This window comes from Cygnus olor, chromosome Z, assembly GCF_009769625.2.
Source record: "Cygnus olor isolate bCygOlo1 chromosome Z, bCygOlo1.pri.v2, whole genome shotgun sequence".
In the NCBI taxonomy this organism is placed as follows: domain Eukaryota; kingdom Metazoa; phylum Chordata; class Aves; order Anseriformes; family Anatidae; genus Cygnus; species Cygnus olor.
The window spans coordinates 5,161,897-5,188,024 of NC_049198.1; the positions used below are offsets into that span (position 1 = coordinate 5,161,897).

At 36.9% G+C, this 26,128-nt stretch overlaps 1 protein-coding gene across 2 annotated transcripts in view; it reads left to right on the plus strand.

Annotated features, from left to right (window-relative positions):
* Positions 1–1,964: 1,964 nt before the first annotated feature.
* RIT2 (Ras like without CAAX 2) overlaps positions 1,965–26,128 on the plus strand; it is a 207,613-nt gene continuing 183,449 nt past the window's right edge. Inside the window, exon 1 of one of the 2 annotated variants that reach the window (XM_040541740.1) lies at positions 1,965–2,244. In XM_040541740.1, the coding sequence (XP_040397674.1) occupies positions 2,142–2,244 (103 nt within the window). In that variant the 5' untranslated portion in view covers positions 1,965–2,141. The remainder of the gene's footprint in view (positions 2,245–26,128) is intronic. The other variant, XM_040541739.1, reaches the window with a different exon arrangement.

The following is a 26,128-nucleotide window of genomic DNA, read 5'->3' on the forward strand; positions in this document are numbered from 1 at the left end:
CCCAGCTGTTCTAATGAGTGGTTTTAGTGTCATTACTAGTTTTGTCTAGAATGTCAATACTGAGCATTTGAGGATGATTTTAATGAAAATGGAATTCTAATCACAACAGGGATTTACTGACCTTCCAGTCTCATACTACTGAAGTTCGATATTTAGACATCACATTATTACATTCAGAATTTCCTGTTTAAGTCATATTTTATGCTCTGAAGAACAAACCCTTCTGAATTCTGAGGTTTGTATCCAGGCCTGACAATACAGAACTGCTCAGACCATGGTTATTACAGAAATCCTGTAGGACAACAGTTGAAGATCCTGATTCCAGAGGAGTACTCAGAGAATAGGGGCTCTCCCTCTCCTCTCTTTTTCTGTGTAGCTGTGAACAGACCATGATACTTTTTTTCCAGTGTTTTCCTCGGTCTGTTGGTGTGAGTCTTGAGTACTTCTTGAGCAAGAGGTAGTATTTAGTAGTCCTCAATGGATTTTTATTATTATTATTATTTTTCCATTATACGTTCATTTTTACTGCCAAAAACTTTAGAGTTCCTTAAGTCAGCCATGACTCCTATAAGTACTTTGGTTTTGAATCCAGACACTGCTGTTTCGTCTGATGTTTCCTAATCTTTGTATTAGGAGAGAAAATGTTCTGCTCACCTTCTCTATTCCAATTGTAATTTTATTAACATTACTGCGTATCTCTCCTCTTCAATCATAGTCTGTTAAACTATCTCTCGTGTGCCCTTTATACTTTTTCCCTCCTTCTTCATTTTCTTTAAAACATATCCTTAATCAGGCTATGATTTTTTTCTTCTGTTGCAACTTCTAATTCTGTATTCCTGCCTAATGCTTTGTGTTTACTCTCTGAAATACTCGGAGGAGTGGATAGATGGAGGTGTCTGACTTCCAATACTGATTATTTTTTCAGGTACCTCTCCTGCTTCCATTTCCTTATCTCCTTCACAGTTGCACATATCATGAAAACCCATCGCAAAGGAGAGCAAGTTTTTGCTTTCCACCTATTTTGCAGTAGTTTCTCTTTGGTCCTTGAAAATACTGTGTAACAGTTAAAACTGAGAAAGAGTCTTATTACTTATCACATTCTTTGAATGTTCTACATCTGTTAAGGACGTCTTCAGAAATCAATGAAGAGTTGTTGTCCTTAGTTGTAAGTTTGCACTGGATAATTCTAGTTGGAGAATGTGTCACACTGTGCTATTCACAAACTTTTACTTTTTATTTATTTATTTATTTATTTGTTAGGGCTGACCAGGTTGGTTAGATATGCCACTTTACATTAGTATGAAATATTTATACCAGTTCGTTATTCTATTTTACTTGCATGGATATTTTGTAGATGAATAGGTCCTCCACTCTAGTCCCAAGCCCCTTCTAAAGTTCTGTGTGGGGAAAAAAAACATCAACAACAAAAACAAAAAACACCTCACAGCCATTTTCCAAGATATGTGGCTTATTTCTGCAAATAAAGGATGCAAACTGAAATAAAAGAAAATGATCTGGGGACAAGCTGAACCTTAGACAACTTTGTTCTTCATGAAGCTACCTGCAAAGACTTTTAAAAGTTGTTGCTCATTTTGCTTCTGACTGTGTTAAATATAAGTCTAGCAAACTTGCTGAACATAGGATGAATATTTAACTCCAAGGTGGCAAGGAGTTTGATAGTCTTTTATTGTGTCTGATAGTCTTTTATTGTTTAAAATTCAAGCAAGTGATATGTGCAATAATAAGCATCATAATTAGGAAATGTGATCCATTTCTTTGTTCTGGAGGCTCTGCTAAATTTGATTCCAATGACACAGCAACACCCAGAGGTATCAGAGCTCTTGAGCCTCACAAAACTGCTTCTGTCCAGGAAGAGAAACACAGAGAATGATACAGAGCTGGGAGGGGGCAGAGGGAGATTTTTATTGGAAGCTGTTAAAGTGGTTGCTATGAGACCTTCTCCAGCTAACATAGGCACAGAGCGAGTGCGAGGCTGATAAATCGTATCTCTTGTATTATACCTTTCCTTTCTGCCTTTTTTTTTTTTTTTAAACGGACCTTTTGTAGTTCTTTAAGACCAGAGAAAGCACCTGCCAGTTGCTTTTTCTTCCCTTTTGCTCCCTTCTTCTGCCTCGTGCAAGATGGAGTTAGAAAATGAAATGATCAGCTCCTCCAGCAATTCTTCAGCAGGCTCCAGAGAGTACAAGGTGGTGATGCTAGGAGCAGGGGGAGTTGGCAAAAGTGGTAAGTTTCAGCAGCAGCATTTTGGGGGAAAAGGGGTGAACTGGGAGTGTAAAGTTCACAGAACAAGAATGATTTATTAAGGGGTTTATTTCCTCTTTTTATTGCACATGGTTTGGATAAAAGTCTATAATTGATGACTGGGGCAGTGAGTCAGCTTAATTTGTTACAGAGTGAAATATTATAAGCCTTTTTTATTAGATATTTTTGCAAAAGCAACCTTGGCTCTATTGTATAAAGGAGAGGGCGGTCAGCTTGCTGCTGTTAGTGTTACAGCAGGTGCTCGTGGCACTGCAACGCTTGGTGAGGGGTGATGGATAGTGCGGATGTAACTTGTTGGCCTCCTTGAGCCTAGGCAGAAATGTTACTAACTACAAGTCAGCTGTACGTGCAAAGTGTGGAGGATGCCTACAGTGACAGTGTTTTCTTCCCCACATCTTCCTTTGACTTTTTTGCTGAGTATCACTATGGCTCAGCTGGTGTTACTCTCCTCTCCCGTCCCATCAGTTACAGAATGCATGTCTGAGTCTCATGCCAGGCGATAAGGTAGATTTGCAGCATATTTTAATATCACTGTCCAGTGCTGGCAAGATATGCTACTGTCTGACAATGGTATTTCTTAAGAGGAGTCATTATTTTCTCCAGACAATGTTTTCTTTTTCCTAGATATTGTCACCTCTTATTTATTCTCACTGACACTAGCATTCCCTGTTCTTAAAAAGACTTTGCTGAACATGCAGTGTTTGTCTCAGAAGCCAGTATACTGAGCTGGCCACACGACAAGCATTTATTACATCTCCAGGAAATTCAAAAATAAAGAAGAGGAAAATAACCAACCAAACAAAAAGTAATATAATATATAAAGGCTAGATTCCAAACAAATTTCAGGATAAACAATCTGAAGCACTAAACTGTAACAGTTGTGTAGATTAAACAAGTTTTATTTCCTATCCAAACAACAAGACTAGGTATAGATATATATAAAAAACATATATAATAAAATTAAATACTGGGAATTGTTATAATTTCCTGTGTATATCAATAATCTCTGTTTTCTTGTTATATTTAGCTTCAACTTCAGTGCCATATCCTTCAATGAGAGCTAATTCCCACCAGTATTGCTTAACCAGGCAAACAATTCTTGCACGGATGTTATGCTGTGATCACTATACAAAATGGGAAAGAAGAAAATATTGGTTATCTTAGAGTAACTTTCTGCAGTTTCAAATTATCTTATCCATGGTAAAGCAGATGTACAGGTTGTGTCAGCTGGAACTTTCAGCAAAACGTCACTTTTTTTTTTCCTGAATGCACCCAAAAGATGGCAGAAATTTTTTCCAAACATTCTTGTAAGACTCATGTAATTTTGAAAACTCATTCACCAAAACAAAAAAAATATTGCAAGCTGTACCATATTTATATTGTGATTGAATCATAACAGACAAATACTATATACATATTGAGGAAACTTTAGAGTTTCCATTTACTGTTAGATAAGAGTTTTAGAACACAAATTTTAAAATAAACAAACAAATTTATTCAAATCTCACTGTCATTGTTCAGAAAAACTTAGCTGATGATTTCATGACACTAAATCCTTCAAAGCTGTGGATTACAGAAGGTAATGACATCTCTACGAAGAAAGACCAGATAATTACTTAAGAAGAATTGTGTGTCTGTGTGGTCTAGAGAAATAAAAATGGGATGAAATGTCCAGTTATGACATTCAGTGAGATAATTGAAAACCTTCTGAGATAAACTGGGGAACAAAACAGCAACCGAGAGACTTAAGACTAGAAGAAAGGAGGCAGACTCCTTTCTCATCATTTATTTGCTATGAGCTTCCCCTATGGAATGGGCATGAAATATTTCAGTGGAATACTGAGCTGGCCCAACTGATGGCATGCTGATAGAGATAAGGAAGAACTAGTGTTACTCCATAAGCCATGTATTCATTCTGACTGATGCTTAGGCAGGATTAATTTACACTGGATTAAAAGCAGAAAAAGGCCTGAAGGACTCCTTCCCTTCTACAATATGAGCTCTTCTTTCTCCTAGTGACCTAGATTCACTCTGTCCAGGAAATTATGAGTCTAACTACAAAAACAGGGTCAGGGTAGCATAGGGATGAGAGAGAGAGAGAGAAAGTTCTATTTTCATCCTAGACTTTGGGTAAGTGATATATAGGATGATATATAGGTAATATCTTGATTTCTTTCTTCCTTTCCCTCCTCCTTCCCTTCTTAAGCTGGGATTAAGTTGCTGAGTTGGAAACAAACATCTTTTATATCTCTTTTATACTTTCGGTTCTTCATTTTATTCAGTTTTAAATAAATCAGTTTTGGAAAGAGTTTTCTTTAAGAGCTAAATTGCAGAAATGTTTGAAGATATCATTTTACTCTGAACACAGTTCACTTTTATGGATCCCCTGGGCATTTTGATCTTCTGTTTCCCACCCTCTTCTGCTCTCCTGTGCCACTTCACACTGTGTGTGTGGAGGTCTTTCCATTGACAATTGCACACTCGTTTTAAGGGGCTGTGGGTGGCCATTTCGTATGGGCAGGAAGGAATAAGGAATGGGACAACAACAATGGATGTGCTTTTGGTGTTGGTAGTTACAGAGTATTTGCTATTGGTTGTCTGTGTTGTCCCTTCAGTTCTGTTTTCCAAGATAGCAGATAGTCCATGAGGACAGCCAATTTCTTGTTATTTGGGCTATCCACTCTAGTAAAATTTCACAAGAATTGGTTATAAAAGGTAAACTCAGCACATCCAAGTCTGATACTCACTACATAAGGGTAATAACATATAAACTGCAAGTGGTTTAAGAAATGTCACTTCACATTTGTAAATTAGTTTTAGAAAAAAAAAAAAAAAATCTCAGTCACTACTTTATAAAAGACAAAAACAAAACAAAAACCGACTACTGATAATAGCTAGTAGATAATACTGGCATTTAGTTAAAATGTACTAAGCTATTCACCTGGAAAGAGATTTCTGTATCGTAATTATAGATTATAGATTCCCTACAATGAGTTATCTCTTCAAAGTGTTCTGAAAACAGTACTGTTTAGGTTTTCAGAGCAATATGCTTATTTGTTACTTTGTGTGGGTTGTGTCTGATATCAAGCACAGCTATACACTTTGCCATAGCTCTGTTGCATGTTCAGACCAAAATAAGGCTAGAACAAGGAATAAAAATGAAAAAAAAAAAGGCGAAAAAAAAAAAAGGCAAAAAAAAAATAATGTTGAAGAACACTTGAAAAAAGGTAAATTTTCTACTGACTTTCACTTGACTATAATCCATACTGAAATTACACATTTCTAATGCCTAATGTATATACTTTTCCAGTTTAAAAAGGTTTTGACGCTCAGTCTTCTCTGGTTTGATGACAAATCTCAGGTCAGCTCAGAACCATTCAAAACTACTTCAAGTTGACTTACAAGTTTTAAACCCTAATAATCTTAATGGATTTGAAACAGGTTTTGATTACAAATACCTTCGTAGACCCACATCTGCTTGGTGAGCCCAGTACTCTCATGGTCCCTAGCATGATGCAGCTCAAACCTCTGGTTTAAATCTGTTTTGGAGTGTTACAAAGCATACATAAAAGAGCTTCTAAATCCTGAGGCCAAGCATTACTTGCTTATATTTAGCAAACTAATTACACTAATAACAATAATTAATTGCAGCACACTCCGCAAAACATTAGCAATAATTAACTGAGGGGATGTACAGTGACTTCCAAAGAGAACAAACAAATTGGGGTACCTGGGCAAGCAAATAAAATAGAAAATTTCAGTTTCCTAAAACAAACAAACAAACAAACAAAAAAAAAAACCTGTTATTACTTAGGCAGCCTTTAAATGCTGATTTCTCCATGATCTACCTGTACATGCATCTTCTGGGCTGAATGAAATGTTACTCTTTTTTTATTATTATTTTTATTTTTTTCTTTTCTCAATACAAGTTAAAGTTCATTTATTAAGGGTGAAGATAATCTATTGTTTTTTTCTGGTAACTAGTAACTGGAATTATACTTTTATCCAGAGAATAGGTGTATGCAAAGGGAGTTTCATTATTCCTGTCCTGAGAAAGTGGCATTTAAGATGAGAAGAAGATTTTTAAAAATAATAATAATAAAAAATAAATAAAAAATAAACTTATATCATGATTTTTTTTGCTAATAAGCTGTTTTTTACATTACAGAAAACATTTGTTTTCCACATTTTATTTCTCAGACTGATTGCCAGTTAATTTGCTGCCACCTTTAAAAATAAATAAATAAATAAAAATTGTCAATTACCCAAAGAGTTTTGTTAAACTAAAATATTTTTAGTTTTAATATATGCTTGGAAAATATTTGGATATATTTCTCCATGCTTGAGTCTTAAAATAAGCAAAAACAAAATTCAGAACAAGCCAGCTATCCAGAGGGAAAGAGAAGGAATTAAAGAAGAGGTTTTCTGTTTGTTTGTTTGTTTGTTTGAGGAAGAATGTGAAAAGATGTATTTCTTGGCCTGAGCTGGTTAGAGTAGGTTTGCCTTCTCTGTTGATTTCCTTTTTGCCAAACACCTTTTATCTACAAATACAGGTGACTTGTCTGATTAGTTTCAGGATCTTGTGTACAAAATAAGTTCCATACTGTGGGAAAACAGTAATGTTTTTTACGATGTGGGAACTTGTGTCATAGAAATTTAAGTGCCCGGTTTTCTTCTTTTTTTGAGGTTCAGACTGCCTACTTTTTAGATTAGCTTGCCTGTTTTTCAGTCTCAATAAAGCAAATTCAGTGTCTATTCATTTTAAGAAAGTCCTAATTGCAAGACTCCCCAGTAAACAGAAGTAGCTCTCACACCATGGAGTGCATCCTGGAGAACTGGTTCACTTCAGCTATTTTTTAACCCCTTGAAAATAAATCAGTGCATGATCCAGGATGTACTGGAAAAGGCTGAAGAGCAGAGCTAGAAGTTTTGCAGTTTTGTTGGCATCAGTAGATCCAAGGTTGGAAAGTAACATTTGGGTTTGCTGATACTGGTCTTACACCATAGCAAGGCTCACTATCCCAGAACATACTTTTACTTAAGTTGCAGGGAGGACTGTGCTAGAATTTCACTACGTCAGTGAAATGTTCCCTTGTCCAATTTCTATCCCATATGTCTATAGATAATATATTGTGCTTCAATGAGCTTTATCCTTTCACATAAGCATACGTTATTCTGAAGCTCTGGTTGCATGCTTCATAACTCATGGAATATAGCACAGTAGCTTCCTTTTAAAATTAATTATCTGTTTTTCAAGTGTGCTGTATCAAAATGATCTTTGGTGTAAGTCAGGAACCTTTAAACTGATGCTATTCAGAGTATATATGATATACAGTGTATTCAAAATAATATTACAGTTGTGATAAATTCTTCACTGGGAAAAATATGAGACAGCTCTGTCCTCTGCAGGCAACATGCAAGGTCACTTATGCTTTTTAGCAGGTTTTGCATTAGAGTATATCAGCTTTGGCAGGGAATGACTTCTCAGTGGAAGGCAACTAGCTGCCTGTGAGTGTTTCTGTTGAAAACACACCAAGTTCTTGCTGATCACAAAATTCCTCTGTTTTTTTCCTATAAGGTGTAACATTCTGTTATACCTTAACTGCTGGGAGAACTGGCATTGGCATCATGAAATGTCAAATCAGTTAAGCTTAGGCTGCAACTGAACTGCAGCTCTGCCAGCTTTGGATTTGATCCATTCCTTCAAGCTTTATAATAAAGTTGGAGAAGTCTATTTATCATGGTCACAAATGGAGAGGTTTTGCTAATGGTCAGGTCTCTCAATTGTCAGTGACATCCTCTGTGAGCTATCTCAGCTCACCATCCCATGAGAAAATTCCTTCCTCTCCCCTGAGAAACAAGACAGAAGAAAGTTTTCTTCTGAGTTCTCCCCAAAGGGCATGAAACATATCAGAGCCAGAGAATGCCAGGGGATGACTGGCAACAAAATGAGAAGTTCAGGGAAGACTTCCATCATTTGTTAGCCAAGACATTTCGGGGCTTGCTCACCTGTTTCTGTCTGTTATGACTGTGCAGTCGTCCTAGTGAGGAACTGGGAACAGACAATTTGTTAGAGGTTATTTTTCAGCTTTCTGTATAAATATTTCAGATCTGGGCAAGGTCTTAACATTGATCCCCAGTGTGGGAGAGACTTTGGGGGACCGTCAGATATATGGCTCACAAAGGTTTTGCCAGGGAGCTAGAAAAATACTACTGTATTATGGCCCCAGTATGCTCTCTGTTAACTACAGCTCTGCTTCCCCAGATGCCTGGTAAATGAATCAAGGGTAAGAGACTGGCCTTATGTTGTCGCCTGCGCCAAACCAACATCCATAAGGAGGATTAAGTTACTACTCAGTATGAGTCAAGCTGAAAAAAAGTAGCCTTTGAGTGTCTAGGCTTGCTGTGGATTGTATTTAAGGCAAACCAATGTTTATTTTTATTTTGTTTTTTTCCTCCAAAGTCAATATAAGTATAGCTTTTGGTGTCTAATTTTGTTCTGCTTCTCCTGTGACTGCAAAAAATCCCATCTTTTCTAACTGGAGTAGAAATTGAGACACCCAATTAATGAAGACACACATCTATATCCTCTGAAAAGAAATGTGCTTTTCCCCTCTTCTTCTTCCGTCCAAAAAAAAAAAAAAAAATGTAATGGGGATTTTTAAGGCTTTATGTTAGAGCGTTGGAACTTCAGAAAAACAAATATAATTAAGCAAAATATACTCATTCAGATGAATAAATAAATAAATAAATGGAAAGAAAAAATGTGAAGAAAGGGAATATCTACTTTTTGGCCAGAGAAAAGCTCACTTATTTGGTAACTGTCCTGAAAGCATAAGTGTATCTATCAAAATGACATATAAATTCCCTTGGGCAGTTCATAGCACTGAGTGTAACCTGTGATCAGCTGTGACCTGATGTGGAAGTGTCAGTGCAAGGCTGGGAAAAGAAGGAAGGAGAGAGCAGAATACTAGCAGGGGTACAGCAGAAAAGGCATAGTATTCTTAACAGTTATGTATCCATTGAGAAAAAATAAGTAAATTCCTAACTGGCCACTGTAAGCCACCAGCTAAGTTCACTATGGCTCAGGTGATGTAAACTGAATTGCAGTCGTTGTTCTAATGAAGAATTGTATATGCAGTTTATATGTAGATCAGTGTTGTAGGCTGAATTGTCTGCGGAAAACAAACAAAAGGATTGTACATAAAGTACAACAATGCTAGGCAACCACATCCCTGGGTATGAGCAGCTTTCAGTTCTTCTTATAAACTAGATTAAGCTTTGAAGACTTTATAAATGCAGAATTCTGATATATATATATATATATATATTTAATACCAAACTGTTCTGATGTTTCAATTCTCTTTGCAAATAGGATATTGAATTCATTTCAAGCTCAATTTTGTGTAATTTCAACTTCTAGCCATTTTATCTTATTTCTTTTTTAACAACTTTGAAAAGCTCCTTATTCTCTTACTTTCCCTTCTGATAACGCTTATAGACAGTAATCAGTTCACACCTTGATCTTCTTTTCAATCTTTTTAGCATCTGAAACTTCAGTTGCAGAGGATTTTTTACCTGCTCAGAGCATTTTGTATCCTTAAAATGAGTGCCTTACTATTTCCACATGATTTTCTGACTGTGAATTTGAAAAATTGACAAGCTATTCTATTAGTGATCTTACTGGAAATAAGATTGCTTTCTGGTTTCTTCTTGACAGTTCTTTTTGTTCCTCTGAGTATAACATGTTCTTTTTGTTCAGGTGTACTTCACAGAGATCACATACAGGGAAGTATCTGCAGTAAGCCTGAAGTCACTTACTCTTCTCAATGCAGTTACCTGTGCTGTACATGTCTAGTGATAACCTGAATTCTGCATTTCCATATGCATTATCCTGTTTTGGAAGTATTTTGCTGGACTGTTACAATTGAAGTAGGTGATTCTAGTGGTTCTGGCCTGGTTTCTGTTATTCTTCATTTGTACCCAGTGTGTTTGTCACCTACTTGAAAGTATGAAATATGTTGCTTTTTTTTTTTTTTTTTTTTTTTTTAATGGGCAGACCTTGTGGTCAAAATTATTTGCCTTGGAGAAATAAGTTAAAGATGTTTCCCTAATTTTGTCAGTTCACATAATTCAGTACCTGGAGGAGGGGTTCAACTATGGCTCCTACTTTTAATAGGATGGTTTCCACATGTAATATACCAATTGGTTACTGAGAAGGCTGTCTGCAGTTCTGGCTTCTTCATTATCAGAAACCATCTGATAAACAGGAGAGAGTTCACAGAAGACCAAATGAGATGATGAAAGGGTTGATGCTACCTGATTTATGATGACAAGTGACTATGACTACATTCAAATAGCTCTGTCAAATAGTAGTCCTTGATTCTTCACTATGTAACTTGCATATGTATACAGTGATTTAATGTAAATGGGACTGGATTCAGCTGTAATGTGAATGGATTGGTCTGTGCATCTTTTCTCATCAAACCATTCAGATGATGAATACCTACTTGGATAAAGTAGCAAAGTGGGCTAGTCACTGTTGACTGCTTTAGCACAGGAGACAGGGAAATTAGGATATATAAAGGTTATGAATATCAAGAAAATCGGACATGTTTTCTGAAAGTAAGAAGGAAAGAGACTAGTATTTCTTAATGGAGAGGTAAGCAGTTAGGTAAAAAAAAAAAAAATTGGAATTAAAACATATAATTAAAGATGTATGAGATCTTCAGGCAGTCACTTTCTTTGGACAGTAAGAGCATGTTGCATGTCCTTAGCTGTTTGTTAAAAGTAAGATGGAACAGACTGTGGAATAGTCTTTGAAGAAAACAGGTTGGTGAAAGTTTTATTAGTCTAATTGTCTTATGCTAATTTAACATAGAGAATGAACATTAATAGGCAAATACACCTGAACAGAAGCATTTACAGTCTTCAAACTCTTTTATAGAGGAGAAGGAATACTATGATCCACCAAACTATGAAATGAATTAAAAATCTTCAGAACTTGTGGCTGGTGTATACTAATGTATACAACCAGCATCTTTCTTTATGTTCAGACAGCTTAAGAGACTGGTCTCAAGACTAGACTTGTGTACAAAACCAGCAGTTAGTGTTTCCTCACACACAGCTGAAGTGCATCCTTTTAGGGTGTGAGGGCTCCTGTCTAATTGGAAACATGTTGAGGTGACACCCTAACAGCAGTGGTCACATGAAGCATCTGTTGGGTAGTAGTACAGATAGAAGGTTGGTAGCTTTGTTAGCTAACGACTTGCAAAAACCTACTATCTGTTCTGTTAATGGAAATGGAATTCACTGATTGAGGACTTCCATCTAAACCTCTTCCATATGAACTATGATGTGAAGTGATTATAAGTCATGGAAGGTTATATTAATGAATATTTCATGGTGTTTCATGCTTTTCATGGTGTGATTTTTTGAAGGAAGCCTTCATTATACTTTGAATATTTCATTGAGATAATCCTGCTCTGCTTTTTCCACTCAACACTGCTTGCTGTTAAGAGACAGGAAACCTTTGGGGCTGTTCCTCAGCAGCAGGAATTGAACTATCAAGGCCCCCCCTGATTTCAATCACGCACAAATCAGCCATTTGAAGTGCCCAGACTGAAGCCTCAAATAAGGGAACAAGCACTGTTTCATGACAATGACTGGGCACTGTCGGTATCTTTGTTGTAAACAATCTGTTGAGGCAGCAACAGGAACTGTTTCCCTTCCAAGCCATCCTTGCTGCTGAGCTGAGCCATCTGCAGCATTTTCAGCACATGCTATCTGCTAGAATTCGGATGACGTGAAATCCATTAGGGACAGTCTTGAAAGCACAATTAGGAAATACTTTTCTTTTTTCTTTTTTTTTTTTTTTCCTGCTCTTACTTCTTTCATCCTTCTCTTTCCATACTTTTCATTATATTTCCTTCCATTCCTCTGCTAATCCTTTTCCACTTTTACTTTGTTTATTGACTTTAATTAATCTCCCCTTCTGCTTTTAAGACTTTCTGTTTTTTTTTTTTTTTCTTTTTTTTTTTTTTTTCCCCTTTCCAGTCTGAGGAGAAACTACAGAAGAACTATACCTATAGAAGTATTCTCACACAGCTCCTCTGACAGGTACTGAATAGAATTAAAGCACAGTGCAGCATCTCATCCTTACAGATCTTGGGAATTCAGTTTGCTGGAAGCTATGGCTGTTTGCTAACGCATTACCCACCCACTAAACAGAGCCCAGTGGAGACACTGGCTGAAACCACTTTGCCTCTAGTTGTGTGGAGAAAATAAAGTAAAATGTAAAATAAAATAATAAAATAAAAAAGGAGAAAAAAAATGCAAAGTTGTATAAAAGATTATCTCAGGAACTGCTAGGTAGGGCTATTGTGATTCTGCCCTCCAAAATAAGTATGTGTTCAACTCTGTTACCTGCCATAAAAGCAGTACTTTATCTTTTCAGGTAAAAATAAATAAACAAATAAATAAACAAACAAACAAATAAACTATTTATGGAAGGGGAACCAGAAAGTGAACTCAGAAATGTTTTTAATTTTTTAAAAATGAGTTTCATAATGTTTTGCAAAATAAGAGCTGTAAGCAGTCAGCTGAGAGACTGTTACACATAGTTCTTTAGCTGACACTGAGTGCAGTTCCTTTGTTCCTTGCAACCTTGTGGAAGTTTATGCAGTTTTGTAATTTTGTAATTCTTGTCCATTCCACATGTGCAAAATAAAGGAATCCTAGCTGTAATTCATATTCTCTGCCAGATCATGTGATTGCTTTACTGACTGTTCTTTTTACTAACCTACCACCAGCATAGTAGCTTGCATTATACTGAAATGTTGCTTGTTGAACAAGATACACAGTGTTTATAGAGATACTTCTCTTTAGCAGCCTGCAAGATACGTTCCAGTGTTTTACTCAGAATGTTCAGAACCAAGTATTGTCAGATCATTGATGGTTTCAGATCCACAGAGCTTTTTCTTCTTAGATCACACAGAATGTGAGACAGAATCTAAAGTTTCCCCTTCCCTTAAGTTTTGTCTGGAACTTAAATAAAAATGATGTTCCTTTCTCTCTCAGTTGAAACAAAAAGTAACCAGTAGGCATTTTCTACACATTGAATAATCTGATTTGGGTCGCCTGGTGACATGCTCATCTGTTCACTCATCATATACAGTCAGTCTACCAGGGTTCTGCTTCATATGAAATCTGATGGCATAGACTGCCACTACGATGCAGAAATGCATTTCCTGGGCCTTATGGTGCCTACTTATGTTTGCAAATATGCTCTAGAGACACTTTACTTCCCTGCGGGGAGTAGAGGAGAAGAAAGAACTGTGTATCACAGTAATCAAGGAGTCCCCTGTGAGCTGCAGAAGCCTGCTTTCCTATACCTTTCTTTCACTTACAGCAGTTACAGTGGATTTTCTAGTGGAAATAATAGCTGCAAATTTGCATCATAATCTCTCTCTCTCTCACTAGGTACTTTGTTTACAAATCTGTTTTTATAAAAGTTAAAGTCAAAAGACCATTTTTGAAATTTTTCCTCTATGAAATTTGACCAAGATTCTCAAAAGTTATTAAATGTCTGATGTAACAACAAACAGTAAATCATACAAGCTTCTCCTTTTTTAGAGAATGCTCTCAAAATGTCAATTGGCTGTGATATTTGAGGGTGAGGAACTGATTAGAAATAATGCAGAACAGGAGATAGAAAATAACAACAGGAAGGAGGAACACAGCACAGGTCATCAACTAAGAATAAAGAATAAGAAATCAGGGAAAAAAAAAATCCACCAAATGTGTAGAAAGAAGATGGAGGAAACAGAACAATGGACAAAGTTGTGTAAAAGTAATGGTAAGGGAATAATGGGATAGAAAGAAATGGCAGTAATTCGTATGCCAGACTATTTGTTTCAGACTTTGTCTTTTCCTTGTGCTTCTCCTACTAGATGCTGCTGGCCCGTGATTATACCCCAACATCGTCTGGGGGTACTGGAGTCCAGAGAGTACACACGGTCACATTAGTGCATTCTTCTCCTGCCTCTGTGACTTCTTGTCTTGTGTTTCTCATGCACTGGCTTTCCAACATAGGAAATCTGCCATAGCTTTCCAGAATAGAAAATGCACAAATCTTCCAGGCACAGCCTTGTTTTCATTTTTTTTTCTTTTTTCTTTTATTTATTTATTTATTTATTTATTTTCTCTGTGTTGTAGAACCTTGCCTCAGACACTGACAAGGATTTATAAATCTAAGATTGACTTCAATTTATGGGATGTTAAGCAAAGCAATACTTCTGCTATGTGTTGTTCTTATGATGATGGTCCAGAACTGAGAAGAGTTTGTGCCCCCCCAGCCCTAGAAATACCCAAGTCCTAGTGAACTCAGTGGGAGGCCCAGCATTAGTAAGACTCTTCCCTGTTCTTGAAGGAATTGTGACCATCCACACTCCAAACGAGCAGTGGTGTACAGATATATTTCACTCAATATTGGGAAATAAAATTAAATTCTGTTTCCTCCAATCTGGGAAAAATGTCAAGATGCAAAGCAAAAATGCATGTATTCCTGTGTGTTTTCTCTAGTTCTTGGTGACCCAGCAGTTACATTCACTCTCATTCTATAGCTTTTATTTCTTTTCACACTTAGCTATAAACAAACAGCTACCTCCCTCTATTCAAATGTGGACAAATGGTAGCAGGAGAAAGAATCAAAACAAAATGCCAATGACTATAAACAGTTTTAAATACACATATCCTTGAAACATATTCAAATAGCATTTATTTAAGTGCAAAGTAACACACACTCTTTAATGGAAAATAGTCATTAGCTCCAACATCTTCTTTAAAGAATTATAGAAGGCTGTGCAAATCTAGTGAGATAAATACTTTCTACTGATTGACAGTGATGGTATATTTCAAGAATAGAATTATTTTGGTGACTGAAAACCTTTCATTCTTCAGTGTCATCTACTTAAAAAGAATGATGCATCAACCTAGTTTGTGAAGCTGCATCATTTGTTTCTAAAGCATCACTACCTGCTGGATGAGTATTAATATCACATATTAATTTCAAATATTAGTTTCAAATATAAAGACAGGGAGTTTAGGTTGTTCAGCCTGGAGAAGAGAAGGCTCCAGGGAGACCTTGTAGCAGCCTTCCAGTACCTAAAGGTGGGTACTGGAAAGCTGGGGAGGGACTCTGTCTGGGGGTGTAGGGATAGGACAAGCAGTAACGGTTTTAAACTAAAAAAGAAAAAAATCTGTTTAGGTTAGATATTTGGAAGAAACTCTTTACTGTGAGCGTGGTAAGGCACTGGAACAGGTTGTCCAGAGAAGCTGTGTATGCGCCATCCCCAGCAGTTGGACAAGGCCCTAGACAACCTGATCTAGTGGGTGGCATCCCTGCCTATGGCAGGGGGTTGGAACTAGGTGATCTTTCAGGTCCCTCCCAACATGAGCCATTCTATGGTTCTATATTAATTAAACCAGTTTCAGGTGTTTGCATGCTTTAGGGTGTCAGAATACAAAGAAGTTAGTAAGTTTATGAATAAAGTATATTTCTCCTTGACATATAAGCAGGAAAAATGCAGAAATTAAAATTTCTGTTCTGAGAAACTTTTAACAGTTCCCTTCTTCACTACAAGTTTCACAAATGATGTTGATAAAATGAGTACTTTACAGGGTAAGAACTCATGGGAAAGAAAATCTTCACCACTGATGTTAATTTAATCAAAGCAAATAGCAGGCTGTGGACTGGGAACAAATTAGACAGGCTATAGCATACATTGTTGCTCAGAAAATGATCTAGGTAAACAGAATACTAGCTTGTACTGTGAAAATTCCTGAGGGAATCAAAGTTTCCGTGGCTCACAGTTCAAGTTTAGAGCAGTAGACAAGTAGCATGAATGTTTCTTTTCCAGTATGGTGCATAACCTGTTGCTAAAAATAAATAAATAAATAAATAAATAACTAAACTAAATAATAATAATAATAATAATAATAATAAAAATCATTAAGTGGTTTGTGGTAAAATTACTTGCTTCTGAGTTCCTATTTCCTTCCTCCTCCTTCTTTTTTTTTACTTTTATTTTTTTTTCCCTTTTTTACTTGCAGGCTCTCCCTTCAAGCATATGGAAGAATTTATGAGGGATGTGGGAAATGTAAAGTACCACCTGTTTATGTTAGTACAGTGTGTGGAGCCCATGTTATCTTTGAAAATTATTTATATCATTCTCATAAACTTACTTAAAGTGTATTGCTTGTTAATAAAATATTTTACCAGGAGTATGTCATAGATTGATAAACTATTGAAAAATCTTTTTTTTTTTTTAAATTCCCAGTTTATTTTTTATATTTTTTTTATTTCTATATTTGTTTTAATTTCAGGATGTTTAACATATGATGAGTTTCTCACAATGGCACAGTGTTGAAAATTTACCTGTCAGCTGAGCCTTCTGTCTTTCAGAACCATCTCTAGTCAAACTGATAATCAAATACATATTTGTTTATGTTAGCACTGGAAAACCAAGAAAGGATGGGCCTTATTTGTTCCATCGGTGTCTTCTGTGTCATATCTGTTCAGCTCAGTGATTACTGTCAGTACTGTGGCATTTAAAAGAAGAGCTGAACTGAAGAGTGAGTAGAAATGCAATTTGTGTTTTGTGCCGCCTCACGTATCACAAAGAAAACTGGCAGTTTAACACAGATTCTTTGCTTGACCTTAGCAGCGGAGCAGAAAGAATACAGCTCTTTTTAAAGAAAATTGCATTTGTTCCTGACTGTCTCTTTGAAATGACCATAGACTGCCTTGAACCTTTTTTTTTTTTTTTTTTTTACTATACCCACTCAAACATCTGTGTTAAAAGAGTTAAAAAAGTGAATAGTTAAATGGGATGGAGCAGAGCGAGGGGAAGGCATAAATATTACTCTCGTATTTTCTGTAGATTTTAGAAATGTCAAATAGTCTTCTGTCCCATAGATTTTATAACAGGATTTGTAACAGAATTTGAAAGACAAAGAATCTCAAGAATGTTTGGAGTTTGATATGTTATGGAAAGGAATACTTAGCAGAGTACATGTTCCTGGGTTACAAAAAGGTTTCCAAAGTTTATGGCATAAGTCTCTGGGGTAACAAGTTATGGTGGATTGACTCCAGCTAACAGCCAGTTGCTCAAACAGCCACTCACTCCCTTCCTCTCCTGCAGGGCAGGGAGAAAATGAAAGGTGGGAAGACTAGTGGATCAAGATAGAACAGTTCAATAGATGAAGCAAAAGTTGTGCAAAAGCAAAGAAAAAAATAAGGAATTTATTCACTACTTCCTATTGTCAGTTAGATGTTTAGCCATTTCCTGGAAGGTGGAGCGTCAGCATGCATAATGGTTGCTTTGGAAGACAAATGTCCTTTCTTCCTTCTCCTTTCCTTGAGCAGTTATTTCTGAGCACAGTGTTGGGTGATGCGGAGTATTCCTTTAGTCAGTTTGTATCAGCTGTCTCAGCTGTGTCATCTAGTTTCTTGCCTTACTCTAGCCTACTTGCTGGGGTGGTAGGTAGGATGGACAAAAGAAGAAGCATTGACATTGTGCAAGTGCTGTTCAGCAATAACCAAAACATTGGTGTTATCAACACTGTTCTAGTCACAGATCCAAAACAGATGTCAGTCTCACATCAGCACCTTGTGAAATTATGGTACAGATTAAGCTCACCTGGGGGACAATGCAGTCATTGGTCCCAACCAACATGGGTTCACGAGGGGTAGGTCCTGTTTGACTAACTTGGTTTCCTTTTATGATAAGATCACACATCTAGTTGATCAAGGGAAACCTTGATCTTTTTGGATTTCCGTAAAGCTTTTGACACAGTTTCCCATAGGATCCTACTGGACAAAATGTCCAGCATACAGCTAAATAAAAACATCACACAATGGGTGAGCAATTGGCTGAGGGGCAGGGCTCCAAGGGTTGGGGTAAATGGGGCCGCATCAGGCTGGCAGACAGTCACTAGTGGGGTCCCTCAAGGCTCCATTTTAGGGCCAGCCCTCTTCAATGTTTTTATAAATGGTTTGGATGTAGGACTGGAAGGTGTTTTGAGCAAATTTGCTGATGACACTAAACTTGGAGGAGATGTGGACTCGGATGAGGGTGGAAAGTCCTTACAGAGAGATCTGGACAGATTGGAGAGCTGGGCGATCACCAACCACATGAAGTTCAACAAGAGCAAGTGCCGGGTCCTGCACCTGGGACAGGGCAACCCTGGCTACACGTACAGACTGGGTGACGAGACGCTGGAGAGCAGCCCCGCAGAGAAGGATCTGGAGGTTGTGGTTGATAGCAAGCTGAACATGAGCCAGCAGTGTGCCCTGGCAGCCAGGAGGGCCAACCATACCTTGGAGTGCATCAAACACGGCATCGCTACTCAGTTGAGGGAAGTGATTGTCCCGCTCTACTCTGTGCTGGTGCGGCCTTACCTCAAGTACTGTTCTGGGCACCACACTAAAAAAAGGATGTAAAACTGTTGGAGAGTGTCCAGAGGAGGGTGACGAAGATGGTGAAGGGCCTAGAGGGGAAGAGGCTGAGGAGCGGCTGAGGTCACTTGGCCTGTTTAGCCTGGAGAAGAGGAGGCTGAGGGGAGACCTCATTGTGACCTACAGCTTCCTCGTGAGGGGGAGTGGAGGGGCAGGCGCCAATCTATTCTCTTTAGTCACCAGAGATCAGGACCTGAGGGAATGGTGTCAAGCTGTGACAGGGGACTTTCAGGCTAGACATCAGGAAGAGGTTCTTCACTGAGAGGGTTGTCACACACTGGAACAGGCTCCCCAGGGACGTAGTCATAGCACCAAGCCTGTCAAAGTTTAAAAGCATTTGGACTGTGCTCTTAGTCATATGGTCTGGATTTTTGGGTAGACCTTCATGGTGCCAGGAGTTGGACTCCATGATCCTTATGGGTCCCTTCCAACTTGGGATATTCTATGATTCTATGATTCTACCATACAGGCTGATAGGAAGAAAATTAGCTCCATTCCAGCCAGACCCAGTGCATCAATTTATAGTCTGAAAAAGAGTGAAACAAGATTTAATTGCTCTTTGTGTTTTGTGTCTGTGTCTTCATATTTCTGTCATACTAACCACATGCTGGCACTGCTTTGTTCTAGTGTTTTGTTGGCTTGGTATTGGAGGCTACAGAGCCAGCACTGGCCATTGTTATTTTCCTTCTCTTTTCTTCTTGTTTAAATTTGGCTGTTCAAAAACTAGCCACTGCTTCTTTGTTTCCTCCCTTTTCTTATAAATATCTTAGTTGGCTGGGTGGCTTTTCTAGAGCCCAGTAGCTTCTAGGCCTTGCCAGGATTCTTGGCAAATCTCTGGAGCTGTTGTGGGACAGATAATGGCAGTGGGACAGATAATGTTGTGGGACAGATAATAGTGACTTCCGAAGACGGTTCATAAATTCTTACCAATCTCAGTAGTCAGCATCGAAGTATGCAGTGGACAAAACTGACTGAAATGTCAGGTATTTCAGGCAGATGAGGTTTTGTTTCTCTTTCTTTCAGTTAAATTAATGATCTAGACATACAAATTTTGTTTATCCACTGTTTCATCTGATCTATTGTGCTTTTGGCTGTAGCTTGAGGCCCCATATTTCTGTGGTGTTCCCCTGTAAACATCTCAGTTTATACATATTTTTAAAAGCAAAGTATATATTTGTTAGTTTTGGGGGTTGAAAGGGCACCAATAGTTTGAGTGAATTAGTGGTTCCCAGCAAACCATAAGGCTGAGGCTGTATTTTAATTTTCAGTTTTCAAATGTACATATCTGTATGATTAATGATCTCGTTGTCTACTTCCACATAATAATAAAAATAATAAAGAAAAAATCAGGCTGAATGATGTGTAGCAGTCAGATCACTGGTATTATGGCAGCTGATACATATGCTGGCAGAAATCAAAAAGACATTGGAAATGTATTACACGAATAAAAGTAAATATCTGTAAAGGCTTTCTGGCCTAACCATCCTAATCCCTGACAATGGAACATAGGGCCAGGTTTCTTCTCATTATCTATTGGCAAAGACTTGCATCAGAACAAAGTCTTGGCCTTTTATCTGATTTCCTTATATTATAATATGTTTTGTGGTCTAGTGTAGAAGGGAAATGAGAATCCAGAATCAGACTGTTGATCCTTTCTCACATATCTGTGAGGAAATTACCCCTTCTCTCTGTTTTCACCTCCCATCCTACAAAGAGAACAGATATTTGCATTCCTTTGTATGTAATGAGCTTTCTGACCTTCAAGTGCAGAATATTCTTTTAAATCTATTAAGTGATACATTTTTCTAGACAGTTAAGGCACAAGGGGCCATCATGTACAGCACAGTTCTTTGAACTTTATCCAGCAATTTCTTCGGCATCCATGTTATCTCAGAAAGAAAATAAAGATAAATGTAATAAATAGGAAGGTAACTTTAACAGTGTCACAACTAGACATAACGATTCAAAAATAGTCCATAATATATACTGCTAAACTAAGCAATCAGTGAAGTAGTGTACTTCTCCTCAAACAGAAGAGGGACTATTAAGTGCTACAACTACTGAATTATTAAGCAGATGGGGGGGGGGGCACAGTCAGCTTTTTCGTGGCCATGTTTTGGGCAGGGTCCAGATTCTTCCTTTTATCTGAGAAATCCTCCCAAGTTGAAACTCTGAAAGACAAATCACAGTTTATTTTAAACCTTGATAAACTTCAATGTGGAAGACTTAATTAGGTGTTCAAGATTTAGGCAGCTCTGATATTTCCCAGAAAGATGCATACAGGAAACTCTGTGGGGAGAAATGTAGGTGCCAGTGCTAAGAATTATATTGCCTAATTTCAGTTTTTGAAAATATTCTTGGAGTCTATATATTTAGTCTCACTTTATAGTCAAAGGAGCAAGGTGCACAAACCTAGAGAACCTTATGGCTTTCCATTATTTGAGAGAAGCCTGCATGACTACATTACATTAGATCCTTGAAGTTAATTGTCAAATGATGGGAATAGCCAAAGTTTAGATGTTGATAAGGTAGGCTGTAATTGAAGTGGACAGTTCTAGAATGTAATAAAATGTGGTCTTCAACATCAGTTCCTATTATTGCAGGATTTATCACTGTTTGCACTTTTTATACAAGATGTACATGATTACTTAAATTTGTTTTGAAGATATTTTACGTCTGTTAAAACCATATATAATTTCACTGCTAGTAAAACAGGTAACATTTCACATTTACTTTGGAAGAAAGTAGGATAAAATTGTATTTTGCACTTTTTATCTTCAGGAAACCTGAATACAGACTATGTAATCCAGCTTCTTATCTAAGACATGGAAGCATAAAAATTATGCAGTGTTTCATTCCCCTTGCTTGGGAGTCTGTTATCACTGGGAGTATGGACCTAAATGAATCTTACATGCCCCTGCTGAGAAGTAGCAGCAGTTTCATTTCAGAGTCCATCACCCATAATAAGTCACATGCTTAAATGTTTAATGTTCCTCTTTAAATTTAAAAAGTATAGGCTGGTAATGAGCATCTTCCTCAGTCCTTAGTCCACTGTGTGGGAGACACTGTTTCTGTCCACAGTCTAAAGGGCTTCTTTCTTTTAGTTCATGCAGACTGATGAATTTAGATTGGGAGTTCCTTGATCCTTGGTCTTCCTTGATGGGTGCTGGCCAATACAGTAGCCTTCAACATGCCCAAGAGCTGAAGCTGCCTCTTACACTCCTTTTATGTTTCATTTTTATTACTGAAAGTTAGATTTATGACCTTTTTCTTCACATTGAGGAAAACACTAAGCAATTGATGTCCTTCTGCAATCTTCTTTACATCCATTTTCCAACTGGGTCAATTTAGCTTTTACACATGACAATACTCTGAATCAATTATTATTTAAAGAGTGTTAATACAGTCTGCAGTAAGTACCTTAGATTTTCATAGAATACTTTACAAAGTGAATGCTACTGCAGATTTCTTTAAGGATCTCATAAGGGAGAAGCATCATCATCATAGACTGCATTTTTGGAAGTAATATTTTTTTGTCATGCAGTAGATAAGTTTTCCAGAAATGTAGAGTTGAAGATAACTGACAGGATGCAGGGCTTTGCTTTGTTTGCATTCAGGCAGAGAATTCTTACCAGATAGGTAACTTGATATTCAGAGTTTCACTGAAACAAGTCAACAGTTTCAAAATGGCTTCACCATATTTAGAGAGTTTGGTGAAAGATGAGTCAGTGCTTCATGGAGCAGACATATCTTCTGACATCAACATCACTCTGTCTGCTGTGCTTCTCACTTTTGCTGGCACTTGCTCTTGATTGATCTCTTCTTCTGTGGCACTTGATTCATCACGGTCAGTGATCCAGGGGCATGAAAAATTCATCCCATGACAACAAATTCTTTGTAGTTTATGATAGTTCTTTCCCTTTGGATTCAAGCCAATTAATTCCTCCAGAGAGCAGAAAACTCACAAAGTATAACAATTTTGGCATTTCTGCAGATAAAACAGGTACAATTCTGTGTCTCCATTCTCCCATGCAAGAGAATAGATACTGTGTTACAGAGCTGAATTATCTAAATAATGACAAAAAGTAATTTGTTTAGGGGAATAGGTTGTGCAAAGGAATTTAATTCTGCCCTGAAAGTAACTACCACTTAATACTATGTACTAAATTTCCAGAAAAATGTATTGACCTATATCAACAACAATTTTCTTTTTAAGGAATAGTCCTGTTTTAAACTACTTATCTTACTTAGACAAATAAATTCCTGCCTTTCTTGGTGGTGCTGTACCTTTATTTATTATGAAGCTTACTCATCTATATTAAAGTGGGATTTTCTGCAAGCAGATTGGCTCTGTAAAGAGCAATTCTCCTTAAACTTGCGGTTGAGACCTTTTTTTTTTTTTTTTTTTTTTTTTTTTTTTTTTTTTTTTTTTTTTTCCTACCAGAATTTTCAACTAAAAGAACTAGAATGGTGTTATGGCTGCAGATACTTCAGAGAATCTCAAATGAGAACTATACAAACAGCCATTATTAGGTCAGATAAATGAATATATAGCTCGCAAGTCTCAGGACAGTGTCTTACCCCCAAGATCACCTTTCTTCTCTCAGAATGGGAGTCCAATTTGCACATCGTCAGGCCTAGAAATTGTGATATTTGATAAATGCTGTCTGATGCCTTTTATGTTATCTTGTATAAGACAAAGTGGCATCTGAAAAAATCAAAGAGACAAATGAAGTGAGAACTTTGCATAAGAGACAGATGATATGTAATTTAAACTATCTAGTGACTGACTACAGTAATTGAGTTGAACAAATTACTTTCCTGAAAACAAGTGGTGGAGTCATCTGGTGCAATATGAATAAATACCTAGTGCACACATGTCAAAGCTGAACATGTGGTACATAAGGTAAGGGAGCCCAAATCATGCACCTGTTTGTGCCTAGACTTTCATTAATCCACCTTTTTGTCCAGGTTTCTCTCTGCCTCGATATATGCAGATAAAACAGATAAATCTTGTCAGATTTTTTTAATTATTTTTTTCAATTGTCAATGGGGCATTTTTTTTACATTAAAAAAGCTGTGTCATATTACAGTGCTTTGTCACTATGGAATATAGGACAGTTCTTGTCATCTTCTTTTGTCTTATACTTCTTTCCCTCATACTGAATCTGTTTGTGCAGAACTGCTCATGTTTTTCATTCACAAACACAAAGTTTCTGCAAGCCGTACAAGAGTAATTCATTTGAAAATAATTAATCTTTGCATATGCTTTACATGTTTTCAGGCAGGAGGGAGCAATGTTCATAATGTGAGAGCTCGGAACTGGCATGATTTTGTGCAGTACCACTAGTGGCACTACATATCAAGTCCAGTCCCAGCTGACCAATGCTGTGATTAGCACAAGCGGTATCTCACTATAATTTCAGACTTAACCAGACTTTGTAGGAAGCTATATGTGATTAATCTAGAATTAAATAGGTACTTCACCAGGTGGCTAGATTTTTAAAAACAGAATGATTTATTTTACTTGTCACTTTCTTATACATGATAACCTCTAAAAAGAAATATCCTTAACTATATCAGCAAAATGGGTCATATAGGAAGAAACCATCAGATTCCTATAAAATGCCCTTTGTTTGAAGGTGTGCCCAAACAGATATGTTTCCTCTGTTTGAGTTCTCAAAGAAGAATCAGTACTGTCACTATTTTAAGGAGCCCCTCAAAAACAATTACTTTAAAATTGACATTCCAAACAATTCAAGGTCTTCTTGTAGCATTAAGAATTCAGTCTCTATTCCCATTGTAGAAAAAATGAGGCTCTTTGAATTGAGGGTCGTATTAAGGAAAGGTATCTGCATTTCTTCTTGACCCTTGTCACCAGATAAAGCTACTTAGCAAAAAGGTGGCTTAAATGAGTTCAGGTGTGTGCTGTTAAGCAGGGAGACTACATGGGCTTCCAGAAGGCTCCAGAGAAGAGAAATGCAAGTTGCCTAACCTTTGCAAGTCTCCGGAATTAAAGTAGATGAACCCAGTTCTAAATCGTACATGAAAGCATATTTCTACAGCTACAAAATATGTAGAGTATATTAGGGTCAAGAAGGTCCCTTTATAGGATAGAGCTTACTACTGTCAAGTCTCTTGAAATGTATAAAAATAAACAAAAGCCCATTCTCTGATATATATTGTGTATTTCAAAACTGATGCACAGTTGCTCCAAAATCAGCTCTTTACAAAAATCAATTCAATAATTGCAAAATGCATAAAAATACGTTGTGTACCTGTCTTATTGTCCATTTGAGAATATTGGTCTTTCAAAGGCAAGAAGAAAGAAACAAAATCTGAAGGTAATTGTTGTAAAGAAATACTCTAGAGAATCAATAATATGACACTGTGTTAAAAATAAAATAAAATAAATAAAATAAAATTAAATAAAAAATAAAATAAAATGGAAACTGTACTAGTCTAAATATTCTGTGAATAGCTCAGTCTGTCTGAGTGTTTGAGAAACTGTTTGGTTGATTTTCCTTTCTATTAAATAAAGCTGTGGTTAACATATTGGTCTTCCCAAGCCAGTTGAAGTTAGTGATAAGATTTATGTTGACTTCCCTGGGCTTTGAACAAAGTCATAATGCTCACCTTCTCCACATTTAATTGCACCAGAAGTTTTACTAATCTGTATGTGTGCATAATGATCCTTAATCAGTTTTCAATTCTCATGTGCTTTTCCTATGTAGTGATAAATGTAAAGCAGAAATATTACTGGATTATTATTTTTTTTTCTTTACTGTCCTTTGTACAATGATGCCGGTTAGGAAATGAGTTTCAGGTTTTTGTGAAACTCAATGATCTTCAAAAGGCTCATTTCACTTTCCTGTATTTATAAATTATACAGAAGTGTAGAGGAATATCAGCATGGTGTATCTGGAAACGTGAAGTTAAAAGAATAAAATTTCTGCAGCTTGAGAATACAATACAGCAAAAGTCAATTCAGTCACTGAGATTTTTCTTGAAGAACACTTAAGTGCACTTAATACTTTTTAAATGTCTTAGGCTCAGATTCAGAAGTCTTTTCCTATTTAGGAAAGGACTGACATATGAACTCAACTTAGACATATTTTATGGTGGCTAGATTTGAGGTTTGGGGATTTCTTTAAGTGGGATGGTGTGTCCTTGCTCAAAATCTCTCGATTCAGTGGAAAAATCCCAACAGATTTAAACAGGCTTTGGATAAAGTCTTACCATAAATATTATCTTTCACTCTCATAACGGACATCACATAGGAATGCTTACCTTTCAATCATGAAATGCAAATCTTTTAATTCAACT